The sequence below is a fragment of the Sporothrix brasiliensis genome, assembly GCF_000820605.1.
Source record: "Sporothrix brasiliensis 5110 chromosome Unknown Cont16, whole genome shotgun sequence".
Lineage (NCBI taxonomy): Eukaryota > Fungi > Ascomycota > Sordariomycetes > Ophiostomatales > Ophiostomataceae > Sporothrix > Sporothrix brasiliensis.
The window spans coordinates 1,599,761-1,619,661 of NW_024467135.1; the positions used below are offsets into that span (position 1 = coordinate 1,599,761).

General features: G+C 55.0%; 5 protein-coding genes across 5 annotated transcripts; 3 read left to right on the plus strand and 2 right to left on the minus strand.

The window, feature by feature from the left end:
- Window positions 1-942: 942 nt before the first annotated feature.
- SPBR_04342 (aldo/keto reductase) lies at window positions 943-1,959 on the plus strand (the record flags this gene model as incomplete). The annotated part of the gene is made up of 1 exon (XM_040762625.1): window positions 943-1,959. The coding sequence occupies one exon, from the start codon at window positions 943-945 to the stop codon at window positions 1,957-1,959; it is 1,017 nt and encodes a 338-aa protein (XP_040621745.1).
- Window positions 1,960-2,061: 102 nt separating this feature from the next.
- Window positions 2,062-2,970, minus strand: SPBR_04373 (3-beta-hydroxysteroid dehydrogenase; the record flags this gene model as incomplete). Its single annotated transcript, XM_040762656.1, has 2 exons — window positions 2,062-2,873; window positions 2,934-2,970. The coding sequence occupies 2 exons, from the start codon at window positions 2,968-2,970 to the stop codon at window positions 2,062-2,064; spliced, it is 849 nt and encodes a 282-aa protein (XP_040621746.1).
- A 635-nt stretch (window positions 2,971-3,605) lies between these two features.
- SPBR_04155 (uncharacterized protein) lies at window positions 3,606-5,497 on the minus strand (the record flags this gene model as incomplete). The annotated part of the gene is made up of 2 exons (XM_040762438.1): window positions 3,606-4,871; window positions 4,934-5,497. The coding sequence occupies 2 exons, from the start codon at window positions 5,495-5,497 to the stop codon at window positions 3,606-3,608; spliced, it is 1,830 nt and encodes a 609-aa protein (XP_040621747.1).
- Window positions 5,498-8,396: 2,899 nt separating this feature from the next.
- Window positions 8,397-10,543, plus strand: SPBR_04137 (dynein light intermediate chain; the record flags this gene model as incomplete). Its single annotated transcript, XM_040762420.1, has 3 exons — window positions 8,397-9,007; window positions 9,073-10,258; window positions 10,331-10,543. The coding sequence occupies 3 exons, from the start codon at window positions 8,397-8,399 to the stop codon at window positions 10,541-10,543; spliced, it is 2,010 nt and encodes a 669-aa protein (XP_040621748.1).
- Window positions 10,544-18,769: 8,226 nt separating this feature from the next.
- SPBR_04502 (mitochondrial ribosomal protein S16) lies at window positions 18,770-19,208 on the plus strand (the record flags this gene model as incomplete). The annotated part of the gene is made up of 2 exons (XM_040762785.1): window positions 18,770-19,051; window positions 19,113-19,208. 2 exons carry the CDS (start codon window positions 18,770-18,772, stop codon window positions 19,206-19,208), a joined length of 378 nt encoding a protein of 125 aa, XP_040621749.1.
- Between the last annotated feature and the right edge of the window lie 693 nt (window positions 19,209-19,901).

Here is a 19,901-nt window from a genome sequence, read left to right on the forward strand (position 1 = left end):
TTTATATCTTGGTCAATCGCAAGGGCACGCACCACACTCTTTCAACCGCGCCAACAAGCTCGATGGCGCGATGGCGCACCGTTCCCCCATTTGTCAGTCTTGCACGTCCGTAGTGCCGGACGAATTGGAAATGCAACTTTGGCTAGTATGGACGGCACGTACGGGCGAGCACATAATTTAGGCATTGTCTTTCCTTTGGAATTTCCTTTGGAAAATGCATCAGGTGACAGGCAATAGCCAAGTTCGGCTTTCAGTCCATTACAGCACTGCACCGTTCAAAGGAGTGCACCCTCCACTACTGCGCAAACTTTAGTTGCATTTTGCATTCTAAGCGATTTGTTTTATGCATCTCGTTCTCTAAGTTTACTAGGCGTACGGCATACTTTATTCGTCAGTCACGGCCTTCCCGTCTGACAGCCTAACCGGCCACTGCCGGGCGGGATGGATTCTAAACGGCAGGCACCTTGCGCTGACGAATCCGGAATGGATTGATGGAATCCCACCGTCAAGTGCTTTCCTTGGTCGTGTCCCGCGGTCCTCTCTTTCGTGTCTGGTTCCACTTGCAGACGACAGTTCGGTCCCTGTCTCGAATCTCGCGGCTACGCGAGATAGGAGAATACAGGCTCGCGGGCCAATCTGTATGCACGCCAGCGTGGTTAAAAAGCACACAATTTTTGGCGTGCTCCTCGACCGGCGATATGAACCAGTTAAGTTCCGCTAAAGCCCGCCCAAAAAGGGAAGGAAGCGGTTGCTGGCCCGCTGCCGGCTAGCCGATGCGGGACGTGATGACGCGCGGGGAAGATTGAATATAAAAGGGAAGGCGCCCATCCGTTCCTGCCAGGACAAGAACATGGCAAACAACAAAACAAACCTCACAATTTTCACTTTTACGTCCAAACAAACCAGACCGTTGCAAAGCAATTGAACGATCCCTTCCCCACCATGGCTACGTCGGCACAAAAGGTCGTCTTCGGGGCGATGACGTTTGGCACGGCGGGCGCTGAACAGGCACGCGTGCACCAGCTGTCGGACTGCGCGACGATCCTGGACGTCTTCCAGAAGCACGGGCACAACGAAATCGACACGGCGCGCACATACGGCGGCGGGTCGTCGGAGACGTACCTGGGCCAGCTGGATCTGCCCAAGCGAGGCATCGTGCTGGACACGAAGCTGGCGCCAGGCCGGGGGGGCGGGGGCGTCGCGCAGGCGCACACGTACACGCACCGCCCCAGCGACCTGGAGCCGGCGCTCCGCGAAAGCCTGGCGGCGCTGCAGACGGACAAGGTGGACATGTGGTACCTGCATTCGCCGGACCGCAGTGTGCCGTACGAGGACACGCTGCGCGAGGTGAACCGGCTGTACGAGCAGGGGTATTTCCGGCGGTTTGGCATCAGCAACTACGCGGCATGGGAGGTGGCGCAGATGGCCGAGACGGCGCGGCGGCACGGCTGGAAGGCCATTGACGTGTACCAGGGCGTGTACAACGCGCTGCACCGCGCGGCCGAGCCGGAGCTGTTCCCGTGCCTGCGGCACTACGGCATCGCCTTTTACGAGTACAACCCGCTGGCCGGCGGCCTGCTGACCGACCGCTACACGCGCGCCGACACGGCCGCCGACGTCGAGCCCGGCAGCCGCTTCGACCCGGCCAGGACGCAGGGCACCAACTACCGCACGCGGTACTGGAACGACGCCTACTTTGACGCGCTGGACGTGGTGCGGCCCGTCGCCAAGGCGCACGGTATTCCGACGGCCGAGGCGGCGCTGCGCTGGGTCAGCCACCACAGTGTGCTGCGGAAAGAGCACGGCGACGCAGTGATTATCGGCGCCAGCAGTGCGGCGCAGCTCGAGGACAATCTGGCGAGCCTGGAGAAGGGCCCTCTGCCGGACGAGGTGGTGCAGGCGTTTGACGACGCGTGGAACGTGGTCAAGGCGGCGTGCAAGCCCTATTTCCGGGTCTAGGTAGCAGGCAGACAAAGGTGTCATGCCAGTAGACTATAATGTATTTCCATCCTATATACCAATTTTCGATTCCACCCTGTCCCCCCGCTTCCGTATGCCGGCCTACTTCCCCGTGTCTGTCGCCGCCATGACGCGCTCCATGCCTGGGTCGCAGAACGGATACGGGTCGCGGTAGTGCATGTTCTGGCCCGAGCACTCTATGGCCTGGCCCTTGATCACGTCGAGGTCGGGCCGCGCCGGGTCCTTGTTGTCGAGGAAGACGAGGACGGCCTTGGCGATCTGCGCGACGGGCGTAAAGTACTCCTCCGGGAACTGCTGCCACAGCTCGGCCGTCAGCAGGTTCGTCTTGACGGTGCCGGGCAGCACGGCGTTGACGCGGACGGCGTCGCGCCGCCACATGACGCGGTCGAGGCAGCGCATGAGGCCCAGCACGCCGTGCTTTGTGGCCGTGTAGACGGGGCTGCTAAAGGACGGGTACAGCGCGCCGCAGCTGGCCGTGAACGTGAGGACGCGCTCGCCCCGCGTCGACTCGGGCGACAGCCGGAAATAGTGCTGCGCGAGGTAGGCCGTCGTCGTGGCCGCCGTCAGGCAGACGTCGATGATCGTCTGCGTGCCTTTGGGCAGCGGCGGCGGCTCGTCGCGGTTAGACGCCTCGGAGCGGTCGTAGAACGCGTCGGCGCGCTCGCCCACGCCGGCATTGGCATAGACAAAGTCGATACGCATGTGCAGTCGAAAGATGTCGCGGAAAACAATGCCCAGAGCCTTGTAGTCCGTCACATCGACCTGGTGGAAAACGCCGCCGACGACGCCGTCGACGGCCTTGACAGCCGCCGGGTTGTAGTCGAGGATGTGGATCTCCCAGCCGGCCTTGCGCGCGCCGAGGGCCGTTGCCGTGGCCAGGCCGATGCCGCTGGCTGTGCGGGTTAGGGGATTATCAGAAGCAGAGATCAGGGAGATTAGGGAGATCGACTTACCACCGCCGGTGATGATTGCAACTCGTGTTTCGGCCATGATAAAGTGCTTTAAAAAGGAGAGAGAATTTATCGTACTGCAAACAAGAAGCAAAAGAATAGCAAAAAGAATAGAACGAAGAGGAGGCCCTGCTCTGTTTTATTGTTTTATTGTTGCCCGTAGCGGAATTGTCCATCGATACCCGATGGCTTACAACTAACATTGCCTACTCCAGCTTCCTGGGCACACACAGTCCCCGCACGACTACGGATAGTCTACTAACGGAAACTCATGAGATCGTGGGAAGACTACCTCGCGGCGGCGCGGAGTCGGGAACTCCTAACACTCCTGATGAGTTCAAGAGGGTGTTGAGACCCGGACGGACTAGGCACAGCGCGTGTTAGTGGGATCGAGTAGGCCACGGTGCTGTTTGCGGGAAAGAGCAACCGAGAGGACGGCCGAGGAGCGAGAACAATGGAGTTTCCCCGAATTGTGGAGACGTAAAAATATAGTATCTCTAAGAGGTCGTGATGATTGAGCATATTGTCAACGAGGAACATTGATCTTTTGTTTGCTTCATTCAGCTGTCACTGTCCGATGGATTATGTCGTAGCATGTACATTTGTCAACTGGTACCCGTCCACGAGCATCACACACATAATTCTGCTTACGTCCGTCACATGTCACCGAGAACCCTACACGGCCGACTGGTTGACGCCCTTCTCTTGCTCCTGCGCCACTCCCACGGCTGCATCCAGGTCGCCCACATTGACGGTAATGTTGACGCTCTTGGTCAGCAGGTGGTCGACGTTGGGCGCAAAGATGGCGAGGATGCTGCCGAGACCGGAAAACGCAATCGTCGTCAGGAAGACGGTGCTGTACGCCGAGGCGCTGGCGTCTTGGTAGGCGCGGATGCCGGCTGTCCGGATCTCGGGCGTCAGCCCAGCGACGGCGTCCCAGGCAGTGGCAGTACCGGCTTGGATGGCGGCAAGGAACGCGGCCACGGAGCGCTCGGGCAGGCCGGCAGCCACAACGGCAGCAGGTACTTTGGCGGGGATGGTGTGCGCCAGGCGGTTGGACAGGACGGTCGTGTAGATGGTGGAGCAAACGGTCGAGATGAGCGAGCGCGACGAGCCGCCGGTGCCGGCATAGGTGCCAATCTCGCGCTGGTCTTGGATGGAAATGGTGGCGACGGTCGAGTTGAGCAGCTCGTTCCACCCGATGAAAAAGGACGCAAAAAAGATGAGCGCCGACGAGCGCACGACCGTGTCGGGCGTGCTCGTGGCCATGACGCCCAGCAGCACGCCCCCCACCGGGAACACGGCCATAATCTGCCAGTTCGTCTTGCGCCTGAACGCAGCCGCACAAAACTCGCCCGCCAGAATACCACAGCCGGGAATGCACGACATCCAGCCGGCCCACATGCGGCTGTGGCCCTCCGAGTACAGCGCGGCGACCATGCTGGGCCACAGGATGGCGTTGGCGTAGTAGATGGCGGCGGCGCCCAGCGACCACAGGACAATGGTGATGTTCCAGCCGCGGTGCCGGAAGACGTGGATCGGCATCATGGGCTCCTTGGGGTTGCCGTACGTCTCCCAGAGCACAAACGCCACGATGGTCAGGAGCCCCAGCACAATCGTCACAACGACCGCCGCGCTCTTCCATGGGTGCAGCGTGCCGCCCCACGAGATGCCCATGAGGAACAGCAGCAGGCCGAGCGTCACCAAAACGATGCCCAGGTAGTCAAAGTGCTTGATGAACGCCTGTTTGTTGGCCGACGCGTGCTTCATATGGAAGGTCGGTGGGTGGTAGAACACGTAGAAGAGGACGGTCGTGATGGCATTTAGCGCAATCAAAAAGTAAAAGATGCCGCGCCACCCGGCCTTGGTCTGGTAGATGAATGCATACGAAATCGCCGGCGCCAGGCCGCTGCCGGGAATGCTCCAGACAAAGACGTACGCCTGCGCCAGGAACCGTCACTGGAGCGGCACAATCTCGCCCACAGCTGCACCGATGCGCCCACGCCGATCAGCGTCTCGCCCGCAATCAGCGCCGGGATGGTGGGCGCCGCCGCGCAGACAATCGCGCCCAGCGTGCCCATCGCGTTGCCGCCGACAAACCACCAGCGGCGGCCAAAGATGTCCGTGACGCGGCCGACGACAATCAGGCCAATCGAGCTGGTCAGGAGGTACGACATGGACACCCACGTCAGGTTCGGGTCGGGCCCAATGTCCGCGTTGACAATGCCCAGCACCGGAGCAATCAGCGAGAAGCCGCCGACACCGCAGCAAAAGGACAGCCCGATGGCCAGCATGGAACCCACGAAATTTAGGCTGCGGAAGTAGCCGGCGGGCAGCTGGTCGTCGGCCACGGCAAAGTCGGCACCAACCACATTGTCGTCTTCCGTACGGCCGAGCGCCGTCTTTTCAAAGGCCGGCACATCGTTGTTGTTGCTGTTGTCACCGTCGTGACCATGCTGCTGTGTTTGGATCTGGTCACGGCTCTGGTCTAGGCCGCTGTCATGCTCGACGTGCGTCACCACGTCGGTCTCCGACTTGCTGCCAGACCTCCCGGAGATGTCTGCCATGATAAAGGGATCGATGGCAACAGGGTAGACGAGGATAAGGAGAAGGATTGGAAGGGCGATGGTACAGGGGCATAAGAATACAAGAGAAGGAAGAAATGAACGAGATCAAGACAAGAGATACTGGTTGAAGAGGAATTGAAAAGATCAGCAAGAAACGGGGATGTGCATTGCTTTTTATGTCAGGGTCGACTGTCAGGGATGAGGAACAGCAGTAGAAATGGTCTAGCATGATATAGAATTTGCAGATACGCCGATAGCAGGCCAGGTCATTTCTGTTGCCAAGGACAAAAAGGACAAAAAGGACAAAGGGATCATCCTCTTCTATAGGGACGGTAAGCCATGGCCGTGTGCAAAGTGGGCTCGACTTCTACACATAAGAGGAGATACTGGGACAGGAGCACCCTACATTGGACGACCACACGCATATGGCTAGGTCAAAGGCCTCCGCGTATGTTTGTCGACGTTCATGTTACTCGACTGGGATTTACAGGTGTGCACATATTCTATTCTCCGGCATAACGGACGGACGGCTCATGAGACATATCGTGGTGTCCTTGTCTTTGTAGGGAACTGCGGGTATTGCAATAGAGGAAAACACCAATCCATTCAGCTGGTTTGAGCATGCCGTAACAAGAATAAAAGAATACAAGAAAGGCAGTGATGAAGCCGTTTGTTCATCCTCGCTAACGCCAAGTGATGTCTGCGTATCATTTTCCGGAGTACTGAAACAAGTAGACCCCAGACGTTTTCTGGGAAACCAGCCTCAAGAAACGCGGGGTTGGGGATACAAGTTTCGGATCGGGGCCGGGCCGGCAAGTGGAGAAGGCGAGGAGACGGCTATGCAGTGTTAAGGATACGTAAAAGAGTAAAAGCATTGGTAGGAGTCGGTGTTAAAAAAAAAAAAAAAAAAAAAAGATGACCTGTACGGGTTCCAACAGGAGCAAAGCCATGGGAACTTCATCACGCGTTGCACAGAAGAACGCCTTAGGGAGTGAAAATGACAAAAACAATCTGGGGAGACTTACAAAAGACAAGCAAGGAATGGCCAGTCCAGAGAGGAAACCGTAAATCTGGGTGCTCTATGAATCCATTTTCTATTCGGCGTGGCAATAACATCCGGACAGGGAATATCCGTGGCCCGTGATGAGGTTGGTCCGAGCTCAAGGCGTGGTAGGAGGTAAAATATGGATCAACGATGTAGATTTTCTCGTTTTCTGGCTCAATGTCTGTATGGCTCGTGGCCGAGTGGTAGGCCAAGTTCTGGATCTATCAAAGTGTTAGTTGCGTCATTTTCTTCACGGCACGCCTGGAAACCAGGGCATCCGGGTGTTACCGACCCTGTCATATTGGTGGATTGGTGGTTGCTCATGAAAAGCGGCGTTCCAATAGCGGAGCTCACTGTCGTCTTGACCTCGATGAAGTAATGCGGCTCCGTTCCAGCCCAGACGGCAGACGCGAGATATCCCTTGTCGATCGGCATCGCCGTGCGCAGACCGTCGACGTCAATGAATGTGATGTCTGTCGTCTCTTGCCCGACCCAGTGTTGGAGGTCCGTGTACGCCAGGTGGCTGGCTACTAGGCCGCGGATGTTACTCTGCCAGTTTTGCCGGCCGAATCCGAGCACCGGGTCATTTAGGTGAGAGAGCTTCCACGCGGAACCGATAGCGCGTTTCGCTCAGGCTGATCGGCCACCCAGGACCATTAGTCGAAGGCTGCCTGTCGTACGGCATTCACGACCTGGCCTAGAAGGACAGCGTAGCTGGCATCCACACCCGGCGGTCTTGGACAAGGTCCTCCAGTCGCATGCATCTCTCCAGTACTGGATCCTAGCACAAGCGGCACGCAGCGATACCGTTCTCGATCGGCTCGTCGACTATATGAACAGGTGCTTGGCAAAGCTCAGGACATTCTGTGGCATTGCATCAAACAGCATCTGCTCGGATTGTGCCGTTAGATCAACCATCTTGGTGGTCATTCACACGGCTACCACAGCGGCGAGAGACGGCCCCAATCCGTGCAAGTGTAGAGTGAGAATAAATCCGTCTCTCCCATCTTTGAGCGGCCATCAATACGAAAAGCGCTCCAGGGATAAGCCGAATTAAGTCGAGTTGGCAATTTCGACCATGGCAAGGTTGCTGCATGAGATTAGGTATGGCCACAGAATACCACGATGATAATGCCAGCAACAAAAGGATTGCAGTGAGCACTGAATTCTGCGACTTTGAAAACTGTCTGACATATCACGTACGCATCACGTTCTCTCCAAAGAATGATCGTATGTTGGATGCCGTTGTGTGAGTTCGATGCACCTGTGATTTGAAAAGTGGGCCTCAAGGTCAGGGGCCCACTCGAGCTGCAGGGGCTACCGAGGAGCGAGGCTACCCACAGCCGTGCCTTCCCCGTCCAGAGCCGTTGGCTGGTGGCCCCCTTTGCACCAATAACGCGACCGCAAATGGGTGCAGTGACGCCAAAATCAGAAACATCCACCCGTCTTCTGGAAAGCTTCACTTTTGCCGGTTTTTGGTGACAGACGACCAGCACCGGCGGCCCCGAGGCGAACGAGCGCCACTCCCCACGATACCCGACGATACCCCAGCGCATTTGCACGACGTCGGCCGTCGACTGTTGACTTTTTCAATCTTGCCGATCTCCACTGGCCGCGACACGCTAGACGGCACTTCTCCTGACTTAGCTCTCCCCTGATCCATTTTCGACACCATTTTTGTCTGTTGACGATACACGTTGTTCAGTCGTTCAGCCCGTCCCCGACGACAGCTCTCCGTCGCTATACTTTTTTTACTTGCACGCTAGCACGCACGCCACGACTTGCTCTCCATCGCACCGGCACAACGAACCATCTTACTTCGACATTCCTCGTCTCCCACACCGACAACGCAACATGGCCAACACAAACCGCTTTTCCACCTACACCTCCGTGTCGGCCGGCTCCGGCAACAATGCAAGCGTGTCTGCGTCTGCGGCGGGGCCTGACGGCACCAGTGGGAGCGGTGGCAAGCCGAAGAAGGACCTGTGGAACTCCATGCTGGACTCCGTCGCCAGCGGCCGCAAGCTGCCCGAGCGCAACCTGCTCGTGCTGGGCGGCACCGTCGACTCGCAGCGCGAGTTTCTCACGTCGCTGGGTGACCGCCGGTCGTCTACGAGCCTCGGCGGCGGCGGCGGCGACCCGACGCTGCCCGGCGGCGCGCCCGTCGCCAACAACTTCGCCCTCGGCTACACGTACTACGACGTGCTCGACGCCGACCAGGACGGCGACATCCTCGCCCGCATTTCCTTGTACCTGCTGTCGAAACCGTCGCCCGCGTTCAGCGCGCTGCTGCAGCCGCTGCTGACGCCCGAGACCATTCCCAACACGCTGATTGTCATTCTGCTCGACTGGGCCCAGCCGTGGCGGTGGCTGCGCCAGCTGCGCGAGTGGATCCTGCTGCTGCGCACCGTGCTGGTGTCGCTGAGCCCGGCCGCCAAGGAGGCGCTGGAGGAGGTCATGGAGCAGTGGCGCGAGCGCGGCCGCGGCGGCTCGCGCAACCTGGACGGCACGACAACCGCGTCTGCCACAGGGTCGAGCGGCAGCGGCAGCGGCGGCGGCAGCGGCGGCGGCGGCAGCAGCAGTGGAATGGTGTTGGGGGCAGTGGCGACGGCGGCGACGCGCTGCCGCCGGGGCCGGGCGAGTGGGAGGACGCACTGGGCCTGCCGCTGTGCGTGGTGTGCCAGAACGCCGAGAAGACGGACGTGCTGGAAAAGACACAGGGCTGGAAAGACGACGAGTTTGACCTGGTGCTGCAGTACCTGCGCACCGTCCTGGTGAAGCACGGCGCCTCGCTCATCTACACCACGCCCAGCATGCCCTCGCAGCTGCCGACGCTCATCCACGCCTGCCTGGGCGTGACGTCGCTGCTCAAGCGCCCGCCGCTCAAGCCCGAGGTCATCAAGCGCACCGAGGTGGTCGTGCCGTCCAACTGGGACTCGTGGACCAAGATCTTGGTGGTGCGCGAGGGCTTCGAGGTCGACAAGGTCAGCGCGGGCTGGTCCATCGACCTGCAGCGGCCCTACCCCGTCGTGCAGGCCCAGGCGGCAGGCCATGCCAACGGCGCCAACGCCAAGAACGACGCATCACAGCAACCCGGCACGCGGACAAGATCACCACCACTCGACGGCGCGCTTCCAGAGCGGGACGAATACACGCTCGAGGGCCAGGGCCAGGGCCAGGGCCAGGGCCAAGGCGAGAACGGGTTTGCCAACGGCAGCAGAAGCGGCGATCGCCCGGAACCCGTTGGCGGCGGCGGCGACGACGACGACGACTACGAAGAGGACGACGAGGACCCAGACTCGGCTGTGTCACAGTACGAGCGTGCCATCCGCGACCCGGGCATGGATGTGTTGGCACTGGCAGGCGGGGATCTCGACGCGGACGAGGACGATGCAGACGGCAACGAGACCGGCACACAAAAGCGCCGCCGCCGCCGTCGGCGCCAGCAGCTCGAGGTCGAGACCGAAGACGTGCAGCTCTTCCTTGGCGACCAGCTCAAGCTGCTCGAGCAGTTCCGCCAAAAGGACGAGGCCAAGCGCGACAAGGAGGCCAAAGAGTCGAAGCGCCGGGACGGCTCCATGGGCAGCGGCAGCGGCTCCAATGCGCTGGCGAGCGCGGACGATCCCGCCGAGGTCATCAGCAGCCACATTGGCCCTGTGCAGTTTAACCTCGGCGGCATCCAAGTCGACGCCGACGACATGCTGGAGCGGATCAAGGTAACCACACTTCTGCCTCTACTCTGCTACGCAAGAATTCACAAAATGCATGCTAACTCTGCACTCGTGTAGAACCGCCATGGATATGGTTCGGCATCCCCAGAACCGGGCAGCCCCGACGGGTCTGCCATCAGTGCCGGTGTAGCAGGTGGTGCCGCCGCCGGTGCGGGTGCAGGAACCGGCGTCGACGGTGCATCCCTGGCGCCGGAGAACGTCGACACGGAGAAGATGACGGCCTTTTTCGCCGACCTCATGAACCGGCCAAGCCAGACAAGAAAGTCATGAAAAGTGGAAGACGGGCTCAAATAGGGGCAAGGTCGAGAATGTACTGTAGAGTAAGCCAGAGCGAATCAATTTTGGGCGGTTTCATTTTACTTTGTCTTCAAGCTCCTCGCAAGATATCCATATATAGATGTCTGTTTTTGTCCTTTTTTTTGTCTTTGGTACGTAAAACACGAAATGACCTCTTTCAGCTTGGTTGTAAAGTCCATTTTCACGAGGAAATTATGAATAAATAAGACAAAAGTGTCTTCAGGGTCCGCTACAGACTCAGCTCATGTGAAGCTTGTTAAACATATGAAGAAACAAAGACTTCAAACATGTATAATTTTCTTTCTGGTCACAGCCAACGAATGCCTTGGTCCGTTCTCGATCGTCAAGTATTTCGCCACGGCCGTTATCAGAATACGAGCAAGCACTCAATCTCCTAAGAAAGGCTGTTGTTGGCAAAGCATCAATCTTTGACTTGGAGGCTCTAGATGCTCGTGGCAGGGATCTAGAACCTCGCCGTCAAGGCTGCCATATTTGACCAGTTGAAAAAAGCTGGCAAGTCCGTATTTCTGTTGAGTAATGGATTATCTGCCCCTTTACCTGGCCTTGGTGGGTTTTGCCAAGCAACTTTTTTATGGATTTACAACGGCGACATTAAGGAATGTTGAATCTTGAGACGGCCGTGCGGCCCTCCCCAAAAACTAGATCGACAAGAGTATAAGATACGTCAACAGGCCAGCCAAGGCATTATTTGGCCACAGTGTGGGCTCTTGTGGCAATGTGGCAATGTGACCAGGGTGGAGAGAAGCATATGCAAGCTTTTGTTCTAGGCCAGTTTCGTCATGATTTCTCGGTGGCACAACCGAGACAACGTTTCCTGGTAACCACCAGGACGTCTGCCAAAAGGTAGAGTCCGTCGTAAATAAACATGGGAAATAAAAAGAACGTCAAACGGAAACCTGATGTCTTTCCCCGCGCTGCGGCGCCGGCATTGCTCGTTTGGAATCCCGAGAACTAGTCCATTTTAGAGCCCGTTTCATCCAACACGGGACAACTACAAACCATGTAAAAACAAAATAATACGCCGTCGAGCTGTCGTTGATGTGTGGCTGCTGACCTTATTTCACTTTCCGGGGACACGTGGACTGCCAGGACTTCCTGTCAGTCTCAGTTCCGTCTATTGGATTCTGAAAGCTGGAAATGGGACTCATTGCAATTCATTTCAATCACCCGAGGTGGCGTCCCTTTGTTGTATCCTGGAGCCTGGTTTCCATTCTTTCTTGTGCTCGCCTCTTCCTTGATTTTAAGTTTTGTTCGGACAATTTTCAAAGTATTGGAGTCGAACCACTTTACAGTAGTATGGGGTTGTTTGTTCGTTTCTTTGTTTTTTTTTTTTGTTTTTTTTTGTTTGGTTGTTTTGTCAACATCCGGCCTCTAGCTTTCTTAAGGCGACCATGGCGACCGAGGCGACTTGTTATTTTGGTCTCGAACAGCCTCAAAGAGTACACTTCTCGATGCACTTTCGAGATTTTCCAGTTTCTTAGCAACGTGGGGCAGTGGTGGCGTGCTGGCCACCGGTTGAAAAAATGATATTAGCGGGAGCCTTTTGGCCAGGATTTTTGACGTTTCGTTCTCTAGCTAGCCAATGACCGTTGCCAGCTTAGACGCCGTTGGCTGTCAGAGAATGACGCGAAATTGGCAGCCTTGCTTGTTTGTCTCGTATCTGTCATCTGTCACGCTGTGACAGTTCCAACGCCTCGGGAACCTTGGCCTGGGATCTACCATCAAAACAGAATATTTTTGAAAAGAAATTAAAACGAAATGAGAACCGTACGACCCAACTGCCAACCTGTGGCCAATACCGAGAGCCGCAAAGAGCCGCGTTTTCACAGGCAGAGTAGCAATGACAGACACAATGGACGTCGTTCCCGGCCGAAACGACATGGTGCTACAGATGTACGACGTCGAGCCCATCCTTTGATAACGACGGTGTAGATATGCATGCTATCACTGCCGCACCATGAAGGTGGGGGTTATGCATTCTGTGTTGTCGAGGTGCCAGGATCCCAAGTTCATGGTATCTTTCCTTTATGGACCTTCCATCCGGTGAGTTCAGACGAAAAGTAGACATAAGCATGGATATGTTGAATCCCGTTCTGAAACGCGGGAGTTGGTGCAGTTTCGGTTCAATCTGATTGATCAGCTTCAGCTGCAGGGTGGGTTCCCGAGTGTCCTGCAGAATCTCGATGGAAATATCGTGCCCATCAACAGACTGTTGCGGCAGCCGGACACAAAATCACGGCGCCCTCTTGGTGGACAAGCGTGAAGGACACGTCGGGGAAACAGGCGACAGGGAGGGGAGATGGCTGTTGGACATATAAATGGTGAAGAAAATGGAGTGCTTGTCGTAGGGGAAGGGAAGATCCAAAAATATGGAGACGCTCGCAGAGTTGGGGGGATAAAGCAGTGATAACTTACAAAACTAACGACAACACTGAAGAAAGAAAAAAGGAAAGAAAAAAGGAAAGAAAAAAAGCACCGCAGCATTGGACACATGGATGAAAAATATGAACCAGGGCCTGCGGAGTGCGCTAGGAAAATAATGCCTTTGAAGGCCTGTGGCGCGCCAATATTGCTCTCCAGGGGCATCCGTAAGGGGTGGAGCCTGCCGCCACAGCAGATGATAAAGGCTATGACGAAAACTGGGATTTCATGACCGTTGCCGATTTTCGTTATTCTGACGCTTTTCCTCTGGTGTTCCATACGGGCTACGAGTAGATGGGGGTGGCTAAGGGTGGGTGTAGTTTAGTGAGTTTAGTGAGTTTAGTGAGTTTAGTGAGTTTAGTGAGTTTAGTGGAGAGAGTTCCACTGGCGCAGAGTTAAAGGATGCCGCCTGCCCTTCAGAGTTTAAGCTGCACCACATCCACATGCAAAAGCGGAAGCGACGCAAACCGGCACTGAATAACGAACAAAAAAGCGCCGAGCCAGAACAAAACGCCATGAAAGCAGGTATTATACACACACGCCAAAAAAGAAGAGAAAAAAAAAGAGAAAAAAAAAGAGAAAAAAAAGAAGACGAAGAAAAACCTCCGCAAACCTTGCAAGCGTGTTACTTTGCGCGCGTCGTACAAAGCACAGCAATTACTGACAAAAAATACGGGTTTTTCGTCGTAAGCGCCTTCCAACACCACTTAGTGGAGTCGACGAGTATGGCCATACGACGTGATGACTTTTGCAAGAGGCTCCGTGAACTGTGTATCTACGAATATGTTCAAGCGAATGCAGTTCCATCCCGTTCGTATGGCGGAATCGCCTCTGTCCCGCACAATACATAAAATGCGTTTCGGTATTTGTGGATCACTGCAGACAAAAGAGACGATTTGGACGAGAAGGGAAAAACGATATCCACAAAAATGCACACAAAAAAAGAAAACCGAAAAGCAGACAATGCCATCCCGATCGGTATGCCAATCTACGACAAAGAAACGTAAAGTAGAATGCGCAAACGTTCTGCTCTCCGGCCCGCAACAAGCCCGCCCGTCAGCGTCCCCAGTTGCGCCTGGCCTATCAGACACGAGAAGGAGCATTTGCTCCGGCGTGTTGTCTTGTGCTGTTCAAGTGTGGGTGAAGGGCGTCCTTCGATTCCGCTTCCATTTGGGGCCTGTGTACAAGGTCTTAGTATGCAGCATAGGGGCCATAAAAATAAAAGTAGCGAGTTGAGAGAGAAGGCATTTCGGCTGCTGGCGGACGATGCAAGGACATAATCTTACCGCCGCCTCCAGGTAGGCCGTTCTCGTAGTAATAGATCAGCGGGAGGGAGAGGGGCGTGGGAGAGGAAGGGGTCTTTGTAGACAATGTGGCAAAGCACACTCGTGTTCCTGGTGACCCTGGTGTGTGTTTATGGTGGGCGTACCCGGTGGGTGTTCCTGGTGTCTTCCAACGCCTTTGCCCCTCGCCTCCGAATATGACGTTCAAGACTTCAACTTTGAAGGGCACTTTAGTTTCCCTCTTCAGCCCTGTCCATTCTCGGACCACTCACTCTTGAACCATAATTTCGCCCCATGTACCACCTGTAAGATTCCTCGATACCTCTTTATGCCACCGCTAGAGTATGCCTCCTCTCGCCACACGTCTCCGCCGGGCCGGCAGGTGATCTTGGTTGGGTGAAAACCAAAGCACCGATCAACCAACCGCACTGGGCAAAGCAGGATCAACAGCATCAGAGAGAGGGAAGGGAGGTAACAAGCAGCAGGCTAACGGCTTGCACACAGGCCTCGTTACCGAGACACAAGACAGGTAGCAGGTTAACACACCTGGCAGAAGGCCGTCATACATAGCCATCCATCCTGCAAAAGAATAGACACAGCCGACCGAGAAGCGAGCACATATCCGGAATGCCACAACAACTAGCAGCAACACAACAAACGACGGCTGGTAAGCATTGGCACCTAGAACACCTTACAGCACAACCCATAACGTTATCTCTGCATCACGTGTCCTTTGCACTGCAAGAGCCACACGACCGTTGCTAGTTCCAGGAAGACGTGCATCGAGGGAAAGGGGGGTTACCTCTGTGGAGGCAAAACAGCAGGGGCACGCTGAAAGGTAGGGCGGGAGTGTGAGGGACAAGAAAGGAGAACCACAGCCAGACGCGGGAAGCAAATCGTGCCGGATGAAAAACCGGGGAGGAGCCACATTCATCTCTCTGACGAGCCACGCCTTGGCCGGAGAGAATCGTCCGTTGATGCCCATCGCTCCTCAGCATCCGACACCCAAGTTGTATCTTGCACTTTGATTTGATTTGATTTTTTTCTTCAATTCAGTCGTGTCCATCAGCAACAAACAAGGGGGACGCGGATGCCCCGCCCACGACGGAGAGCGGACAACAAAGTCGAATAGGTGCCGAGTCGAGAGGGAAATAAGCACACCCGCCAGGACGGTGTGTGGATTTCTACCGGGTTGGAAATCAGCACATTCGAAAACACACCGCGGCAGTCACCATAGCACGCACAGCACGCCGACCAGTCGACACCGTCGGTTCGTCAACAACAAAACATCGTCACATCAGCCATTCCAACGAACCACAGCGACAAAGGGAAGAGGACATCGAAAACAACGTCGATTCAGGAGACGACAAAAGGAACCGAAAGCAACCAAACCAGGGCCGGCGACGACAGACAACAAAAGGGAAGGGGGAAGCACCAGTCAAGGGTGACAACCAACTTTCAGTTGCCAGCAACGTCTTCTCAATCTTTCCCCTTGTTCGGATTCTCTGCGGGGTCCAAGACAGTTTTAATGTGCACTGAGCACATCGCTGACTGCCCAGCCTGCGGGAAAATCTACCTGACTTATATCGCTTTCTGCCATGAGTACCATCCTCCACTGGTGAAGTGTCCTGTCGGTACGAGGATGGATGTGACTGAGATGCCGGAAGGAAATTGTCCAAGTCCCGTCTGTCCGAACAGCCAAACCGGGGGCTGTCAGGTTATATGATCAGTGGAGCCACAATCGTCGTTGGGTACACTTGGCTTCGTTCCGGCCCCAAGCCCTACAGTTTCTTGTCGGCAGAGAAACTATTACCCACCTCGACGACTTGATCGATGCCTTCGTACTGGGGGACATCGAAGTCGTACTTCGAGGAGATGGACGGCGCAACGAACCTAGAAGGAAAATGGGTCAGGCTCTTCAATCATACGGCTCCGGACAGTGCCGCCGTGCCTAGCAGCACCTCAGGTCCGATCTCCAAAGGGACACGAAGAACAACCATACAACAAAGGATGAGTGTGAGTGAATCGTACCTTCCTCCGATGAAGTGACGGCCCTTGAAGTGCTTGACGAGGGGCTTGGGGGCAGTAAGGCTGACGAGAACTGCAGGGTGGAATTTGCTCCCAACTCCTGACTCCGGCGGGCCGTCCTCAATACTCCACGACGACGGAGCATCAACCGATGTCACGGGGATCTTTGTGTCCTCCAAGGCCTTTATGACTGCCGGGAAGGGCTCCCTGACCTCTCCGGAGAAACTGAAGCCTGGTCATATAAAGTTTGAACCGAAATCAGCAAGTCTGTATCAACATCATCATAGCCGAGCTTCACCAAGGAAGGAGGTTTCGACCTAACCAAAGATCGCATCGACGACATGGTCGGTCGCACTGAGGGCGGCTGTGAAGTCATCGGTAAAAGGGACATTCAAGTCTTCGAGCTGCTTCGCCAGACGCTATGCACCGGCCAGTCAGTACGATGACAATCAAAGATGGAGGCAAGAACGAATTGGAGCGACAGTGGCGAGGCTACACAACAACATGGCCGGAAAAATCAAGAACAACGACGGTAAAGTGGAGGGGGCGCGGGGGGGGGTACTGGAAGGCCCCGAAGGGGTGATAACGATATCAACATCCAACACTTAGCGCCTGTCTTTGAACTCAACAGTGTCATATCACAAACACGGATAGACAATCGACAAATATGTATACCCATAACGGAATTCAGTGCGGGTCATATTCAGGACAGATAATCCAACAAGGGTGTGGGAATGTGGCACAGGACAAGTACGGTTGGAAGAGGACATCGTCAGACAAAAGAAAATATAAACCGTTCACTTACGTGGTAAAGCTCGTTTGAGCTTCGCTTTGGATAATACACCGTCGGCTGGTACCCGTAATGGCTAAGGTGCCTTGCGGCAACGAGGCCGTCACCACCTAAGGTTTACCCGTTAAACCATCTTCCCAGTTCCGCAAGCATACGCAATGATGGTGCAAGCTTACCATTGTTTCCGGGGCCGCACGCAAGGAGGACACGGCGACCGTTGGACGGAGGGTGAACGCGGTAAACTGCATGTGCCATTCTAGTTAAATTGATGGTTCCAATGCAAGCTGAGGTATCCCGTTTGAGAAGCAAATTCCATGAACAAAAACGCCATGCTTTGTTGCTTCTTTAAGGAGGCTGGTTCATGGGAGTTCGGCGACAATTGCACGGCGGTATCACAGCCAAGGCCATGCAATGTGCGAAGATCGAGGTTATTTGATTTCACGCACCGGCTTGGGAGACCGACAAACCGGCCAATTCCATGAGCTGGTCAATGCTGAAGGCACCGCTGCTCATCAACTCCTTGTCCAAGGCTGCAGCCGCCTTAGCGGAGATCGTCTAAAAAGGGACAAGAGAGTTAGCTGTAAGGCCAGATTATCGACAAGCACATGGAATATGTCCAAATATACATAGACTTGCAAATAAGCAAAAACGGGAGAACTCGTGGCGAGGTGGGGCAAGGACCACGAGTCTAAATCTGTATCATCAACGTTCCTGTAAACAGGCACCTCTCGGCTGTCATAGATGTCGAGGGCAGACAGCGTCATGGGTCGTTCACACATACCTTTAATGCCATTGGTATCGTGTCCGCGGCATCGACGGCGGATTGTGGCAATGAATAACGAAGTTGCCGTGAAGCTAGAAAAGTGGCAAAGTAGGAAAAGGTGAAGGTAAGAAACGGAAAAGCAAGACAAGAGAAGTTCAACGGTAGAAGAAGGAGGGGGAAGGCGGGCAAGATGACGAGTGGAAGAATGGAAGGAGCTCCGTCAGTCTTTGTTTCCCTCTTCAACGACGTAATAGTACACTTTTTTGTCCCTTGCAGTTTCCTTAGGTGGGTGGCCGCTGTAATCCGTTAAGTCATATGACGTGTAACGAGCGGTTACTGGTAAGTGCGACCATTAGGCTCGCTACAGGTGCTACAGGTGTGGCAGGCGAAAAGTCCGGTTCAAGCAGCTCAGCACTTACTGCAGAGTGAATCTGCACATTTTAACCGTTTTGAAAGAGGCTACAAGGTTGCGTTGTCTACACGCCTTGGACTAGAGAGTATGAATGGATGATGGCTTGTGAGACGGGGGCCTGACATCATTGCTGGGGAATGGGACGCTAGCGAGCATGCAGGCCCCTAAAACAAGTCCCTTTGGCAGGGCCCTGCAGATTTCCAGGCTTCCCAATGGTGCCCCGTTAAATGACTAAGCAAAAGGTGACTAATCGTTGTTTTAGCGCGAAAGCCAATCGCTGCATTTTTCGTGGGCATCGGGAGTTTTCGATGCTCGCACGACCACGAGACACACAAACGTTAACGGCGACATTGACAACACCACGACCGCAACCGCGATAGACGCGACGATATCTGTCCAGGGCTTAGGCTCTCTCGCCAATTGACTCACCTCCCTATCCAGCTCGACTCGAACGCTCACTCCTCACACGCAGACGCACAAAATGGTCATCAAAATCCGCCTTGCGCGCTTCGGCCGCACCAACCAGCCCATCTACAACATTGTTGTGTCGCAGGCACGGACAGCACTCAGGAGCCGACCCATGGAGGTGCTCGGCACATACGACCCGATACCACGGCGCGACCCCTACGAGGCGATGAACCAGCGTCCCGGCGCGCCGCCGCCGAAAGCACACAAGGACATCAAGCTGGACATTACGCGGGCCAAGTACTGGATTGGTGTCGGGGCGCAGCCGACGAAGACGGCATGGCGGATATTGTCAATGGTAAGTCGTCGATGTGCCTCCTCCCATCCTCGCGTATGGAGCATGGTCTAACCGACAACAGGTGGGCATCCTGGAGAAAAAGAAGCGGCCAGACCCCCCGCGACCGCTGGGGCCTGTGCCGGAACAGGCAGTACCAGCTTTCGTTCCGAAGAAATAGAGAGCTTGGGTCCATAAATGAACGATTTTTGCAAGCTTACGCTTGGGATATTCGAGACCCCGGATAGCACGGTTCCGTCTGACAAAGGCCACACAGTTCTCGGTCCAGACGGGCAACAAAATGCATACATAGAGAAACAGGAGCAAAATTTTCAACCGCATCAGAGAAGACACGCCGACGAATCATACAATGGCGGCGAAAGGGGGCACTTCGATTGTATATATTAAAACACCCATACCCTACACTTTTACGTCAGCATCTATGTACAACATCAAAATACGAAATATGTCAAAAAAAAAAGTACCTGTGACTTCATGAGTTTCACTGGAAGGAAATGGTACTGCAGTCGCGCTTGGGTGAGGGATATAAAATACATTGTAAATTTTTTATTCCAGCCGTGACATCTTGGAATAATGGAACTCGTCTGAAAGCATAAATCATAAACACAAAGACAAAATCTTTCCGAAAGACAAAAGTTCTCTTTTGCTATGCAGACGTTAAGTTGAGAACGCCCCCCTTTTGAGGTGTGGTTTTCTATAGATCGATGGTCCTCCTCCTTCGATGGGAAGGGGATATGTGTTGAAAAAAATCAAAGTAAGCCTCCAGAGAACAGAGACAAGTAAAATATCATACTCGCTGTGTTCTAGTCAAGAGCAAAGTATCATGTTGTTGAAACCCTCGCTAATCCATTAA